At 39.5% G+C, this 16,690-nt stretch overlaps 1 protein-coding gene across 1 annotated transcript; it reads right to left on the bottom strand.

Moving 5' to 3' along the window:
• Positions 1-3,140: 3,140 nt before the first annotated feature.
• LOC120534695 lies at positions 3,141-16,137 on the bottom strand. The gene is made up of 8 exons (XM_039762283.1): positions 15,964-16,137; positions 15,726-15,809; positions 15,367-15,533; positions 15,086-15,288; positions 11,427-11,581; positions 10,882-11,336; positions 10,571-10,779; positions 3,141-3,326 (listed from the first exon to the last, which is right to left on the bottom strand). Exons 3-8 carry the CDS (start codon positions 15,380-15,382, stop codon positions 3,141-3,143), a joined length of 1,224 nt encoding a protein of 407 aa, XP_039618217.1. The 5' UTR covers positions 15,383-15,533; positions 15,726-15,809; positions 15,964-16,137.
• Between the last annotated feature and the right edge of the window lie 553 nt (positions 16,138-16,690).

Below are 16,690 nucleotides of genomic sequence, written 5' to 3'. Positions count from 1 at the left end.
AATGAAACATACAAAATTTCGCAATTCTCTTATGAAACAGAGTAAGAAAAATTGAATTTGCAGAGACATTGGGTCAAAGTGACTCAGTTCAGGCTCTTGAGGGTAAAAATTTGTTCACGATTTAAATTTCATAATAGACCAGAATCCTGTCAAGGATTTAAAAAATTCTAAACATCCATGCTGGCCCGCGGGCGTGCTTTTAGTTTTACCTTTACAGATAACCAGTGCAAAGAACAATAGTAACTGTATAATAAGTAACGCTGTGTCTAGGCGTCTGAAAGTCGAACTCCAAATTTCATTCTAAGAATTATTTTGAGGTTAACATAGCCAAGGAAAACTGTTCAGCTTCAGGAAAGTTCTCGTCTGTTTTCATCTGGGCCTATTTCAGGAATGGGACTAATGCTGCAGCATTAATAACACCCACCTTAATCTGGCCCTGCACACTGATTAACCTTTAGCACTTTAAACCACACAAGTGCTTTAGGAATAACACAGCCTGTTACTCAGTACTTCAAGAGACTTACTTATTATTGGCACGAACAACATGCGATGTTTTAATGATATCTCATTATACTTTTGTTCTACAAGAATACATTTAAACATACAAAGACTCAGTACTCTTGACTATAGGCCATTTATCAGCCAAGAATGCCTTACTTTATGTACTGTTCCCTACTATTGAGTGGAACTCACACCGTCAGCCTAAAATAAACCTCGCAGCACAGATGTAATGGCGAATCTCTGGCTGCACCAGGTGCTCAAAGAAATCTACCTTATTATTTCAATCACACTAGACATTAAGACAAATCATAGAAAGTTAAAATCAGCATGGTATTTATTACAGGAATAATAATAATACCACTGGAACAAAGAATAATAGAAAATTAGACTGATAGAAAAGTCTGGATATATATAGTCTTTAGAAAATGCTTACAAAAAAGTTACAGATGACAAGGATGAATGTCCCAGAGCAGCATTTGATCTAACAATTGATGTTCATGAAAATGCTGTTAACTGATGATCAGATGAAAACTGGTTATGTGTGTCTTTGTTTTCTTCTACAACGTCACTCTTCCATCGTCGCTGTTTCTCTTCTTCTTCTGATGTTGCTTTCAAATGAGGCATATTTATTATAAAGTTTCATGCTGTGGTTTCACAACACATGAATGTTGCATGCACCTGATTGCCTGGCTGTCAATATGATGGATTAATTTTGCTCAAACTCTTAAATTTATCTTTTTCCAGACTGTAAACCAAATTGTTGTTCCAGATGTCCACCCATAAAGTAATCAATAGCCTGAGGTATCGGCTCAGTCTTCCTTTCCCAGGCTGTAAAACCAATTTAGAACTATGCTGTGAACAACTGTTATAAAAGTGAGGTGTAAGGAAGAGGATATGCCTTTTTATTATAATGCCTCCTACATCTGAATTCATCTTGTTGGGATTGAGAAAAATATAATAATAAAAATATAGATAATAATTTATAGATTTTATACACCATAACAGAAGGCTATATAAAGTGGTGGGCATGAGATATATAAATGGTGGGCACTAGATAGTAAAGAAGGAAAAAAATACACCATATCTCCTCAGGGGCTCCTTATGAGTGCACAGATGGAAACCTTTTAACATAAAGCACGTACCTAAACCCTTCGAGTCAGATAACCCTCACACAACCCTAATCTTGACCATAGTGTAACAGGGCATGAGATGGGTGCTTGGTGACTGATGTTGTGGCCATTACCTGACATATGTCATAGGTATTGCAGACTGCAGTTAAACCCATCTTCAACCATCCAACACTCCTTTAACAAATAAAAGCCCACCCATCTGCTTTTTATATCACCGCACTACAAGCGATGGAAGTGACATCAAACTGAAGCTGCGTAGCCTTGGTAAAGGCATAATTTGGTAACCCCAAGCACACTACTGTAATTTTTTAATCTAACTTTATCTGGTATATACGTTAAAATGAGATAAAGCTATCCCATAATTTTTTTCCACTGTGCAGTTCAGTGCTTCCATAGATTTCATTGCGTCCATAAGTAATTCTTATGAACGCAAAAAATATCAAAATTATAATAAAGTAGGAAGTAAGTAAAAGCCAAGGAACAAACGCTGGTGGAAACATAACAACAAGAACATTTAATAAAAGAAAATGCACCAAAGCAAGGGATTGAATAACCTCCCAGAGGCACAAAAATAATCTCACTGAAACCCAAAAGAAATTTCTAAAGATAAGAAATGACATTAAACATATCACAGAAAATTGTAAATGCTGGATTATGTGGATTTTATTGAGCGCACTGTAAACATTTTAACAGGTCATTACCGAGGCGAGTTTACTGCATATTTAATTTCTGAAGAACAGCGCTGTCTGGTGGGAGAAGGAGGCAGTGCCAGTAATGAAGAAATGCCCCTGAATTAAACCTGTCTGACATGACTAAAACCGCTAACCATCTCATTCTCTTTCCCAATACATTAAACAACTGCGTTCACGTACTGTCTGACAGACAGTAAATTCGAGTTTCTGAACTGGAAATTTTATGTGAAGGCCATATGTGCTCTGAGAAGGTCTGTAGTACAGAACTCTTAGCCCCTTACATGTGGTTTCTTTGTGGGCCTCTTCATCTTGAAAACAGACATTTCATTCCAGGTTTTGATGCCCCCACCTCCTATTGGGCCCTGGTAAGCATTATTACCCTTTTCAACCCCACTGCAATGCCATGCTCAGAGTTAACAAGACAGACAATTTGGACAAACAAAGCTGCCTGAATTCTCTGAGGTGTGAAGCCAAAATGGCCTTTCACCTTATAACCTGGTCAACTGGAATTGCCATTTTTTGGTTGAATTGCATTTGACTTGAAGTGATACACTTTTAATACATGTAGTTTTGCTCTGTAAACTGCAGGGATAATGTGCAAGCTGCCCACAGATGGTGAGTGGGTGTGAGATTTTAACCTGGGTGAGCCAGGACCCTGCACTAAACAAAATATGAAACTTTGTGTATAACCATTTCATTGGAATAGTAATTTTATTATATCATTTTTGATTACACTCTAATTTTTTATGTGATACAGACAGAGAAACAAATAATGCACTTTGCCATTCTGATTTATATTATGTATTACAATGACAAATTATGAGTAAGCAATTTGTTTCAATGAATTCCAAGAAAGCTGTTGTTCCAGTTTTCGAATACTGTCTTGCCTTTCTTTTTCAGAAAGTCTCTTCACATCTTGTCCAGTGAAATAGAAAACATTCTGCAAGTTCTCCTCAAACCTGTTCTTTGTTTTTCGGCAACAATGGCTAAATTTATCCCATTGCTGCAAAAGAAATACAAAATATTTACAATAAGACGTCACATTATTGTGTCAGTTACATTAGTCACATAAATGATGTCAGTGTTAACTGAACAGGGTCACCTGAACAAAGTAAAATCAAACTGTATTTGTTAAAGTTGATGTTGCTTATAAGGATGAACTTGATGTACACACTGCAACCACAATACAGACATTAAGGCTTCATTTGATTTTTTTAAGCAGCAATAAATATGAAAACTGTAGGTGCTAACCAGAGCTAGAGATTCATTTTTGTATTGTTATTCTGTCCATTTCTGAGCCAGTTATGTCCTGTTTGCTGTTTTGGATAGATGGTGTCTCCTTCAGAGGAAATCTGCCCTGATTACCTGTGGTTGAAGGTAAGTAAGAATGAAAACCATAATTGAAGGTACTAATTGCTGAGGAGTTGTGCTGAGACTGATGTGCCAATGTTATCATTGCGTGTTGAAGTGGTAGAATTTCTGAGTGTTGTTCTGGATGCACAAGTGGGAGACCTCCCTAGACAGGTGGATAGGCTGTTGGCCAGAGAAGAAGTGGATCCAGTAGTCATTATCAATGTTTCATTTAAACAGTCCAAATTTAAACAGTCACCAGACTGAAGAGCAGAACTGACAAGGTTTTACCTATAACATGAGCAAGACATGGTGAGTCAGAGAAGTTTAACACGTGGCTCAATTCTTGGTGTAGGGTAGAAGGGTATAGGGTTATGGGGCATTGAGACTCATTTTGGAATAGATGGGACCTGTTCTGCCATAATAGGTTAAATTTGAACCATAAGGGGCACCAATGTTTTGGCATATGAGTCGAAGATTGTTTAAATTAGAGAGTTTGGTGGGGCAGGACAGTGAACTTAGGACCATAGGCGGTTTTAGACGGGGGCCATCAGGGTCCAGTGCCCCTGTAGAACTGGCCCTGGCCCCTGTTATGGCCCCTGTGCTGAAGAGATAAAAATTGAATTAATTACTTACGGTGATGTTCTGTGCCCCCATGATTAAACACTGGCCCCACCCTGGCCCCCCTGGTAATTTTGGTCTGGAACCACCACTGCTTAGGACAGTCCAGGTTTACAAAGTTACAGGAGGTGACAAACAGCATTAAAATAACAAATGGTCATAGCAATTTAATTTCTAGCCCAAAGTTAAAGTGTCAAAGTAAAATAAGTAACCCATTAAAATGTGCTTGCTTGAATGGTAGTAGTATCAAAAATAAAACAAATGTATTGGAGTTATATGTAGAGGAACATGATTATTATGGTACAGCAATTACAGAAACCTGGCTAAATAACAATGATGGGGATGAGTGTAACATAGAGGGATACACATGTTTAAGGAAGGATAGACAGAACAGTAAGGCCAGATTTGTACTTCACGTAACGCAACGCATGCTGCAGCGGACACTCCTGCTACGTAAGCGTTGTAGTGTTCATACTTGCACGCGTACTTTACGTAAATCTGGAGGAATCCACCAGGTGGCAGTGCGAGATATTATCACGGTGAGAACATGTTCGGCTTCTCTGTGTTGTGAATTGCCTAGAACATCTATTAAATTCTGATGACACCTTACCACAATATCTCTGAAAAGGATGTTTATTGATTAAATCCATCAATCCAGGGATGTGTCCATTCCAGCAAGCACTGGGCACGAGTGAGAAACAATCCCTGGACGAGGCCTCAGCTCATCACAAGGTGAATACAAGCACACACATACACTAGCGTCATTTTAGCGGCACCAAATCCCCAAATCCGCATATCTTTGGAAGGAAACTGGAGCACAGTGTGGAATCCAAGCAGGAAAACATGTAAACTGAAGGCAGGGAATATCAGCGACGTGACTCCCTGCAAGACAGCAGCACTAACGCTCTGCCACTGTGTCACCCCCATGTGTGTAATTATTAACAGTATGTATTAATTAAACGAAATTACCGATTTATCTGTAAAATGTAATATACATACTTTAATGTCCGTCACGCCCTAGACCCTCTGCAGTTCGCATACCAGGAGAAGGTGGGAGCGGAGGATGCCATCATCTATATGCTTCATCGATCCCTCTCCCACCTGGACAGAGGCAGTGGTGCTGTAAGAATTATGTTTTTGGACTTCTCTAGCGCCTTCAACACCATCCAACCTCTGCTCCTTAGGGATAAGCTGACTGAGATGGGAGTAGATTCACACCTTGTGGCATGGATTGTGGACTATCTTACAGACAGACCTCAATATGTGCGTCTTGGGAACTGCAGGTCTGACATTGTGTTCAGCAATACAGGGGCGCCGCAGGGGACTGTACTTTCTCCGGTCCTGTTCAGTCTATATACATCAGACTTCCAATATGACTCGGAGTCCTGCCACGTGCAAAAGTTTGCTGATGACACTGCTATTGTGGGCTGCATCAGGAGTGGGCAGGAGGAGGAGTACAGAAAGTTAATCAAAGACTTTGTTAAATGGTGCGTTTCAAACCACTTACACCTTAACACCAGCAAGACCAAGGAGCTGGTGGTGGATTTTAGGAGGACCAGGCCCCTCATGGACCCTGTGATCATCAGAGGTGACTGTGTGCAGAGGGTGCAGACCTTTAAATATCTGGGAGTGCAGCTGGATGACAAATTGGACTGGACTGCCAATACTGATGCTCTATGTAAGAAAGCTCAGAGCAGACTATACTTTCTGAGAAGGTTGGCATCCTTCAACATCTGCAGTAAGATGCTGCAGATGTTCTACCAGACGGTTGTGGCGAGTGCCCTCTTCTACGCTGGGTGGTGTGCTGGGGTGGCAGCATAAAGATGAAAGACGCCTCACGCCTGGACAAACTTGTTAAGAAGGCAGGCTCCATTGTAGGATTAAAGTTGGACAGTTTAACATCTGTGGCAGAGCGACGGGATTAAGCAAACTCCTGTCAATCATGAAGAATCCACTGCATCCACTGAACAGTGTCATCTCCAGACAGAGGAGTAGCTTCAGTGACAGACTTTTGTCACTGTCCTGTTCCACTGACAGACTGAGGAGATCATTCCTCCCCCACACTATGCGACTCTTCAATTCCACCCGGGGGAGTAAATGCGAACATTAATTTTATTTTAATTCTTTTCATTTTATTACTATTTAATTTAATATTGTTTCTTTGTATCAGTATACTGCTGCTGGATTATGTGAATTTCCCCTTGGGATTAATAAAGTATCTATCTATCTATCTAATCCTTTTCATCATGAAAGTGATATCAAGTATAAATCTAAGGATTCTAAATGTGCAGAGAGTTGGAATATCATACATTTAATGTGCTCAGTGTGGTGATCTATTGCTGGCAATCCACTGTTGTCAGGACCAGAGGAAGCCCTAGAAAAAAAGACGGCATAGAAGATGGTATGTGAGACTTTTAAAATGTATCGTGTCATTACGATCGGGAATATGTGACATTTGAATATAAAAGCACCACGAATACATCTGTATGTTGGCATTTTGCTTTGCCACATTGAACCATTTATCAAACATCGAAGCGCACACACTGATCTCATAGGATCTGCAAAGTGGCTTTCTGTCACACGTAGATAGTAAACAGAGACTCTGACGTCACGTTCCAACTTTTAGCACACTGCGCCTCCCGACTTTTGCTGGTACTGCAACTCGCGCACGCTCCGCGTTAATTTCTGAGGACCTGCTCAGAGGACGCATCAAATGAACGCTGAGAACGTGTGGCAGCCATGATGCGGGCGTATGCGTTCTGAGTGTGAAGTATAAACAAGCCCTAAAGGAAGTAGGGTTATTGTTTATGTCAAACAGAACTTAAATGCACGTTTTCTTCTGTTAAATGAAAAGCCACATAAGAGCAGCACATTTAAAATTTCATGTTGTAAAGTTTATGACATGTCGCCTCCATGTTGCATGAATGGCCTTGAAGATAGTCATCATGCAAAAAAACAAAAAAAAAACAAAACACGGAATGGTGTTACTAGAGTAATAATATACAGTAATTAATAAAAAGCCAGTTTTAATGGACATGCAAAAAATGCAAAAATTAAAATTAAAAAGAAAACAAAGCAAAATTGACTATAATAAAATAATAATAAATAATAATAAAAGGCATAGATGTATTTAATGTAAACACTCCTAATCACAACAGAGATCACTCTAATGCAAATCTGCAAAATATTTTTACTGATGCATTATTCCTTTTTCGTTTAGTTAAAGAGATGTAAGTAAAAAAGGAAAGGAGAACATCTTTTGTTTGGTATTTGGAAAAAGATCTTTTGTTCTTGCCTTGGAATGAAATCTGGATCATGGTGCAAGAAAAAAAAACAAAAAATTAAGACTTTTTTGGTTATTGTTTTGTTTTTTCTTTTCATTTTCTTTGTAACAGTGGAAAGCATCTGATATTGAGATCCTCTTGGCGTTTTGTTTCCTTGAGCATGCCTACTTTGTTTTTCTTTCCTGGCCACAATCAACACATCATTATGTCATTGTCAGTACTACTTTGGGGTTTCCAGCCTGACTTTTGTCTTATTTTGTTTTCTGTATTTTTTGCTTTTTTTGTTACTTGTTTGCTTTTGAGTTTACTGTGTTTTGTGTATTTGATTGTTATTCTGTGATTACTTTGTAATCGTCACCTCACTGTGTTTAAATATGTTCATTTCATTAGTTGTTATTTATATTTATATTTATATTCTTGTGGAATAGGCAGGAAGCTGGGCCACCTAATTGTATGGGAGTGTCACTCTTAGGGCTCCTCCCTGTGGCCGCCTATAAAAAGGTTTGCTTGGTGGCAGTTGTAATACTGAGTTGTTGGATTCTAACTCACTGGGGTGTATAATTTAGGTTAAAGTCATCTGATAGTATTTAGTTTGATTTTTCTTTATTGTTTTGGGGTTTTGCCCATTTTCTTGTGGTTTTTTATTTTGAAGTTCCCTTGATTTTTCCTTAAGTCTTCTTCTTCTTTCAGTTCCTCTCCTTTCGGGGTCACCACAGCAGATCACCTGTCTCCATCTCTCTCTGTCTTTTACATCATTTTTTGCCACACTGACTGCCTTCATGTCCTCTGTCATCACATCCATAAACCTCCTCTTTTGCTCTTGCCTGGCGGTTCCATCCTCAACATTATTTTCCTGATGTACTCCTCATCTCTCTTCTTTACATCCCCAAACCATCTCAATTTACTTGATTCTTCCTCCTAAAGTAATTATTCTTTAAGCAAAGGTTTGCTATGGGTGTTCCACCTTCTTTGTAGGAAATGTTAAGAATTCCTTACATTCTGAAGTTTATGTAATATTTCTCCTTGTGAATAATAACCCCTTTTTTGTTGTAAATGATTCCTCAATTACTACACTTACATTTAATTGGTTAATTTTTCAGTAGATGATTTTTTTGTTGTACGTTACTAGATTTGTCCAGAGTCACTGTCTTTTCCCTTTCTCCTTAGTCTCCAGACCTTCTAAGTTGTATGGCTCTCTTTCCATCTACTACTTTGCATTGCTTAAACAACAACAAAATTTATTGCCATATCACATTTCCATACAAAAAAGTATAGATGGAAGCTGTAGTGTATTATTTTAGAAAATTGGCAATTTCCTTTTTGTTCTGCTGATCTTAACCTTACCTTTACCATATGAAAAAAGAAAATGTTGAAGATGGTGACATAATTAACAGTGCTACTGGTTTAGCTGGTCTGCACCATTAGCTGCTGGTAGCAAAGTGTAATAAAGTGTACTACTAAGCCCTAATAAGCCTGAGCATAACCAGGGTGATTAAGAGTTTACTAGTTGCAGTTTTGCAAACAACGCATTAAACCTCTCTGAAACTGGAAGCTGAGCACCGTATGTTGCATTTGATATATGATAATCAATAATAATAATGATTGATTACTTACATCTAGCTAACTAAAAATGAAGAATCCTGAGACTCAGTACATGTACTGTACATATGAAAAATACTGTATCTAGAAAGGGGCATTCTGCTTGCACTAGTTCAGAAGATGGCTACAGTTTAGAGAACACAGGAGAGCTACATTCTCTATATTATAAGGGGTGAGATGGAAATATGTTCTTTCTTTGCTAGTTTAATACTCCTGAATATAGCAGGACCTGTAATGCTGAGGTGGAAAGGGTTGCTTAACAGCTGGGAACAAATGCAGGCAAAGACATCAGAATACTGGAAAAATAAGAAGAACCCTAATCAAACACATGGCTAAAGGAAACTGGCAAGAGAGGCCTAATACTTGCTCTTCTTGGAAATGCTTTTAGCTTCCTCTAAACTAGTGAGATTTACCAGATATGAGGATTGTTTGCATCTCTCAGACTGACACAGACCACCTGTCTACAGACCCACATTGTATTGAGAAACTCATCAGAAACTTCAAAGGACTTTGTTGGACAGTTAACTTATCCAAAGGTCTTGACTACACATTGTTCTCCTCTCTTGCTAAATTATTCTTACCCTGAAGAGGTCTATTATTTTTTCACATCTAAGATGTCTTACTTAAAAGTTTTCCAATGTTGTTATTTGCCCTACTGTCTATATAAACACAGATAACTCCAGTTTCTGTATTACATCTTGCCTGAAGAAGGGGCCTGAGTTGCCTTGAAAGCTTGCATATTGTAATCATTTTAGTTAGCCAATAAAAGGTGTCATTTTGCTTCTCACTACAAAAAATAAGACAAAAAAACCCTGGCCAGGCATAAGCAAAACATAAGGGATACCACAGTATAGTCAGAGAAACTATTGACAAAATTCAAAATATGGAGGCCAGAAAACAAAGTCAAGAAACAAAGCAAAAATGGAATAGGACTAGGTTTTATCGTTTAATAAGAGAATTCCAAAGCTGTAACACTAATGGTATGTTAATCTGAAGTTGTCACTCTACATATTTTTAATCATGTGATTAGGAATGATGCAGTAACCAGGCACAAGATAGCTGCGTCCACAAATCCAGGCCACAAAATATGGGTACCCCAACAAGAGATGCTCCCCCAAACATGTCAACATCATGTCAACATCTGCATCAGCTTCTTGTCTGAAATGATCTCTTACCATAACTCACAAGCTAAAACCCTCATGAAGGCAAATTGAGAACAAAGAAGTGGGTTTGCCTTATTTATTCCTGACAAATGGACAGTGCAGATAGGAGGAATTTGTCATAAATTAAATAGCTTTTACAAATTAACACAAAAAGAAAGGGAGTAAAAATGATTACAGTTTAAAACAATGTACGGATACATTGTCTTGAAAAAATGTTGAAAGTTACTTACCTGTTCTGCATTTTTCACACTGTCCAGAAATGTTTTTTGGTAATCCATAAGGCATGAACTTGTCATATCTAGGGATTCTATTCTTTGTGCATATCCTTCAAAGAATATCTTTGCATTTCTCCAAAAATCTTTTACTGAAGTAAGGTTCATTTCAATTTTAGACAAATGATCTATTATGTGTGTCAGGCAGTCACCTTCTGCAGCTGTCCCTGCATAAGACACAAGTCATGTTTTCACAAGGTCAGTGTTAGTCTCTTACAGACTTCTGATTTTAAATTTACTGTAAACATCCAGATTCCTTTTTCCCTTACCTGCTTTCTGACATAAATGGATCCTTTCAAGTTTCATGGAAAACACTGCATATTCCTTGGAAGCAAGTTCTTCTTTTTGGTGCTGTAATTCATTTTGAATTCTACAGTGTTGTTCATTAAGTCTGTCAATTTCCTGTTGGTGGACTCTTATGGAATTATCACAATCTTGTTTAATAAACTTCCATCTTCCCCACCAGGGAAGGAGTGATAGATTAATGAAAACTCTTCGATTGCTGCGTTGAATCATACTTATCAGGTTTTGTTTTTGCCTGTTGACATCTGCCAGCTGATTTTCCAGATTCCGAATGGACTGCTTTAGTCGGTTTGCACGTTGCTCATACTGAGATATTTCATCTTGCTTTTCCCTAAACTGCAGTTGGTATTGAGATCTCTGTGATCTTTCATTCTTAATTATATGTTGGTCATTATTAACATCCTCTTTTACTTTCTCAATTCTGTTAAAAAAATAGAAGTAAGTACAGAAATTGAAAGTACAAAAGGCACTAACCCAAACTAAATGTAACTAAAAATTAAACAGGACATGCCTCTTTTTGACATCTTCAACCTCGACCATTACTGAGTCTATCCACTTATCAATTTTCTGTAAGACGTTTTTTATCATCTTGTCATCATGACAGTTGGCTGCTTGCACCAGAACAGGAAACAGGAAGTTCTTTATATTGTCTCCAGTAAATACACACTGCAAAAAAAAAACAAACTATAAAGGTACAGTATATAAATTACTCAAAGAAATTAAAGGAACGCACATCAGATCTCAATGGGAAAAAAACCTGCTGGATATCTCTATTGCTATGGACTGATATGATAATGTGTTAGGAATGAAAGGATGGCACATCGATTGGTGGAAATGAAAATTATCAACCTACAGAGGGCTGAATTCAAAGACACTCCCCAAAAATTAAAGTGAAAAATGATGCGGTAGGCAGGCTAGTCCATTTAGCTGAAATTTCATTGCAGCAACAGTCTGAGGCGTGGATGGACCGAAACCTAATGTCCCACCCAGAGGTGTCGTATTGGATTGAGGTCAGGCAAGTGAGTGTGGGGCCAGTCAATGGCATCAATTCCTTCATCCTTCAGGAACTGCCTGCATACTCTCGCCACATGGGGCCGGGCATTGTCGTGCACCAGGAGGAACCCAGGAGCCATTGCACCAGCATAGGGTCTGACAATGGGTCCAAGGATATCATCCCAATACCTAATGGCAGTCAAGGTGTCATTGTCTAGCCCTCCATGAATATGCATCCCCAGACCATCACTGACCCACCACCAAAGCGGTCATGCTGAACAATGTTACAGGCAGCATAACGTTCTCCATGGCTTCTCCAGACCCTTTCATGTCTGTCATATATGCTCAGGGTGAACCTGCTGTCATCTGTGAAAAGTACAGGGTGCCTGCCAGTGATGGACCTGCCAATTCTGGTATTCTATGGGAAATGCCAGTCGAGCTCCAGGGTGCTGGGCAGTGAGTATAGGGCCGACTAGAGGACACCGGGCCCTCAGGCCACCCTCATGAAGTCTGTATCTGATTGTTTGGTCGGAGACATTCACACCAGTGGCCTGCTGGAGGTCATTTTGTAGGCATTGGCAGTGCTCATCCTGTTTCTTCTTGCCCAAAGGAGCAGATACCAGTCCTGCTGATGGGTTAAGGACCTTCTACGAGGGGCCCTGTCCAGCTCTCCTAGAGTAACTGCCTATCTCCAGGAATCTCCTCCATGCCTTGGAGACTGTGCTGGAAGACACAGCAAACCTTCTGGCAATGGCATGTATTGATGTGCCTGCCATCCTGGGGAAGTTGGACTACCCGTGCCACCTCTGTAGGGTCCATCACCTCATGCTACCAGTAGTGACACTGACCGTAGCCAAATGCAGAATGAGTAAAAAAACAGATGAGGAGGGAAAAATGTCAGTGGCCTCCACCTTTTTTTGTTGCCCCTCTAGTGCAGCAAAGCAGATGAAACTGATTAACAACCCCCTGCGCTACTTAACTGACCACATCAATAGCCCACAAGTTTCATTGACTTGTTGCTATACTCTCATTGGGTGCCAATCCAAGTGGTCTGTCATGTGGTGGGTGTGACAATGCACCATCAGTGAATGCTCCCAATCTGTATAAACTTTCATTTTTGATTGTTGTGATTTTGCTTATTTGTTTTTCCGGTAAGACACAGAAGAGACAGTGTACTTTGATTTGATATTACTTTTTAAATTGTAGAAATATTTAAGCCAAGGATATATTATTGTTATCTATACTAATAAAAGGCAAAGCCCTCATTGACTGACTGACTGACTGACTGACTCACTCACTCACTCGTCACTAATTCCCCAACTTCCCGTGTAGGTAGAAGGCTGAAATTTGGCAGGCTCATTCCTTACAGCTTACTTACAAAAGTTAAGCAGGTTTCATTTTGAAATTCTACGCGTAAGGGTCATAACGGTGACAACGTCTGCCATGTTGAACTTTCTTATTTATGGCCCCATCTTCACAAAATTTGGTAGGCGGCTTCCCTGCGTTAAACGAAACCGATGTACATGCTTATTTCGGTGGTATGATGCCACTGTCGGCCGCCATATTAAACTTTCCAACGGTCTTTGTTACTTATGTGCCCATCTTCAAGAAATTTGGTACGTGGGTTCCCAACGCTAACTGAATCCTAGTTACGTACATATATACGTCCATAGCCTGCAGCTCGGTCCCCGTGTGAGGCGGCGTTGGGTCCCCCATCCCAACGCCTCCCACGTTGTTGGCTGCCTGCCTATATAAGGCCGTCTGTCGCTCCAGTCTCTTCATTCCCTCCCTGCTGATAACTGCAGCCTTTTTATTTAATTCACGGCTTCTCCTCTGTTTTATTGTTCATTTATTACGATTATAGTTATTGTGTAGGTATTTTAGACTTACTTTACATTGTTCAGGTACCCATTTCCTTTATCATTCCAACCGTACCTGCATTAACATGTCTATCGAGGTGATCACCATCGATCAAAGAACTGTCACTTACCGAGTGGTTTCCATGCCCGGAGATGGCACCTGCCTTTTCCATTCTCTGTGTTACATATTGCACGGCCATATCAGGCTTACTCTTGATATCCAGAGGAACATTGTGTCTTATATATTGAATGACTGGGACAGGTTCAAGGTGTGGAGTGATGACGGTACAGGAGATAATTATACTACACAGGAGCACTAGAAGAGTGAAATGCTTAAGCCCTTCACTTATGGTTCTGCATGTGAGTTGATGGCTGCAGCTAAATTGCTCGGTTGTTGCTTTCAAGTGTACCGAAATGGCCAAATATTGTACACCTGTGCACAACCACCTATGCCTCTTAAACATCTCAGATTCACAGGTGACGATTTCAGTAGTGAACACTTTGATGTTTATGAATGTTTAAACTCTCCAAAGCTGGATGTGAAGTAATCGATGAAACCAGTTGTATGCTTACAACGCTTGACAGATGCCGAATGTCACTTCAACATAAGTCCTGCAAATACTGTCGTAATTGAAACAAACCATGAAACTCAAACCGATTATGACAGCAGCAATCCAAGCTGTGAGAAAACAGTAAAAAGGAGGCGTGTCAGACGTCGTGGTACATTTTCTGATGCAGCTAGATGGAAACAACTTCGTGACGCTGCCGCCAAATACTCGCAGAAAAATCCACAAGTTAATAGACACGCTGTCGCTAAATACTCGCAGGCAAATCCACAACTTAATAGACACGGTGCTGCTAAATATTCACAGGCAAATCCACAAGTTAATACCGGGAATGCCTGTTAAACATCTTAGATTAATGAGTAGCGATTTGGGTAGTGAACATTTCGATGAATGAAACCTGTTATCTTTACAACGGTTGACAAACACAGAATGTAACTTGAACACAACACGTCCTCCAAATACGAAACTGATTGAGAGAAATAATGATAATCAAATCCTTGATGACAGCAACACTCATAACAGTGATAAAACAATTCCATTGACAATCATGTTATGTTATTTTTAAAATGTTTCCTTTTCTTTTTCATAACTTCTTTAATATACTACTACTCCGCTGTGAAGCGTGGGTATTTTGCTAGTATTATATAAATGAGGCTGAGTTCAAATTTATTATCAGCCTTCTTCACCTAATCTACAAATTTAAAAAAATGAAAGCATTATTATCTACTAATGTATGATTGTTTAGCTGTTACCTTCAACAATAGTGCAGATGACTCAGAAAAAGCCTCCAGAGTCTTGACAGCTGATCTGCGAATCACAGTCTCAAATTGAGGAAATGATCCAAGATGAAGGTAGGTAATGTTTAAGAGCAGGGCTGTTTCATGGGCTTTTCCCCAAAGGTCATTAAATGTTTTCTCATAGTCCTCATTTGCTTCTTGTATGTAACTGTCTGAAGCTGGAAATGTTGTGAAAGAGCAGTTAGAATTCATTACAATGGTTCTAACACATAAGCAAAAAAACCAAGAAATCATACCTTTTGAAAGTGCCATAGCAATCAGGTCTGATGTCTGCCTCACTGTGACAGGGAAGTTCCACAGCACTTTTTAAAGGATCATGTGTAGGTGGAGCTCTTTAAATGATTAACTTAAATGTATTAAGATTGCTTTTTTGTGCCAAATAAGGAACTTGAAATGACATCTACTACAGGTAAAAGAGACAAATTCAGAATTATTATCCTGCTAAATATTAACTGTTAACCATATCTTTCAGTATCTAAAGGGGAAACCAAAAGAACACTAAAGGAAACAAAAAGCATAATACATTTATGATAAAGAAAGGACAAGAGACAAAGGGCATGAAGTTCTCTTGGTGCCTACACAAGATTCCACTGACCTTTCCACTAGCCTCAGTCTCAACGCCAGGCTCCCTGGTCGGTTACGTGGAAGGTGCTTTCAACCCCTGTTCAATTACTGTTTCCTGGTAAACCCAAGGTATTAATTTTGAGTCTCAGATGACAAATAAAACCAAGGGACTTGTGATAAGGAGGTACAGCTAGCAGCTCCAGGTACTCCTCATTTACTTCTCATGTATAGAGGATGCTTTTTACAGACATGACCACAGTTCTGGTTACCTGGATCCACTGACTGTCTACTTCCTTCCGTGCATTCTGCAATAATATTGAGTCTGTGTTGTTCAATAAGAAGATTAAATCCTTTCATTGCTGGAATTCAAAGCTCCCAAAATTTCGAGAGGGATCTGGCTGCAGCCACTGTGGAGCTCCACAGTAAGCGGAAACACGTGACCTCCACAGTCGGCGGAAACCGCCTTCAAGCATTCACGCATGCGTTAAACAGATTAGGCAGCACCATTAAGTGTGTGATGACGTAGCCTTTCAATACGCACGTGCACGCAGATCGGGCCGGCAACGGGAATCACGTAGTGACACACACCGCATGCGCTTAATGAAAAAACCATTAAAAACAAAAATATCCACTTTACGGCACGGCCCGATCAGAATTGTGCATGTAGTACAATTTCACATTACAGTATATTATTCATTTTAGTTCCACATTAGTTGACCAAAATGAAAAAATTAATCCTGCAAAATAAACGAAGCAGCCTTTGTGGCGTAACGTTGATGTCCAATGTTCAACCGCCGTAAGAGGAAGCTTAGGTGTGCACACCTGATAAGCCCCAATTAGGGCGAAACACATGCGGTGTACTCTTTGTATTATTTGGCAGGCACTGTACTAATTATATATATATATATATATATATATATATATATATATATTGTCACGCTTGGGTCACAGATTTGCACAGAGACACAGAAGGTCGTAGAAAAAGAAGGATTTTTA

This window comes from Polypterus senegalus, chromosome 8 (assembly GCF_016835505.1).
Source record: "Polypterus senegalus isolate Bchr_013 chromosome 8, ASM1683550v1, whole genome shotgun sequence".
Classification (NCBI taxonomy): Eukaryota; Metazoa; Chordata; class Cladistia; order Polypteriformes; family Polypteridae; genus Polypterus; species Polypterus senegalus.
Note: the sequence above shows the minus strand (reverse complement) of the source record. Positions and strands in the feature narration are given on the sequence as shown.

Bases quoted from the DNA above. Each gene is read 5' to 3' on its own strand.
- LOC120534695 (XM_039762283.1), bottom strand. The intron at 11,582-15,085 runs GTAACAGCTAAA...TTTTTTTTGCAG, and splicing joins CATCTGCACTATTGTTGAAG to TGTGTATTTACTGGAGACAA. The intron at 3,327-10,570 runs GTAAGTAACTTT...TTTCTTTTGCAG, and splicing joins GTGTGAAAAATGCAGAACAG to CAATGGGATAAATTTAGCCA.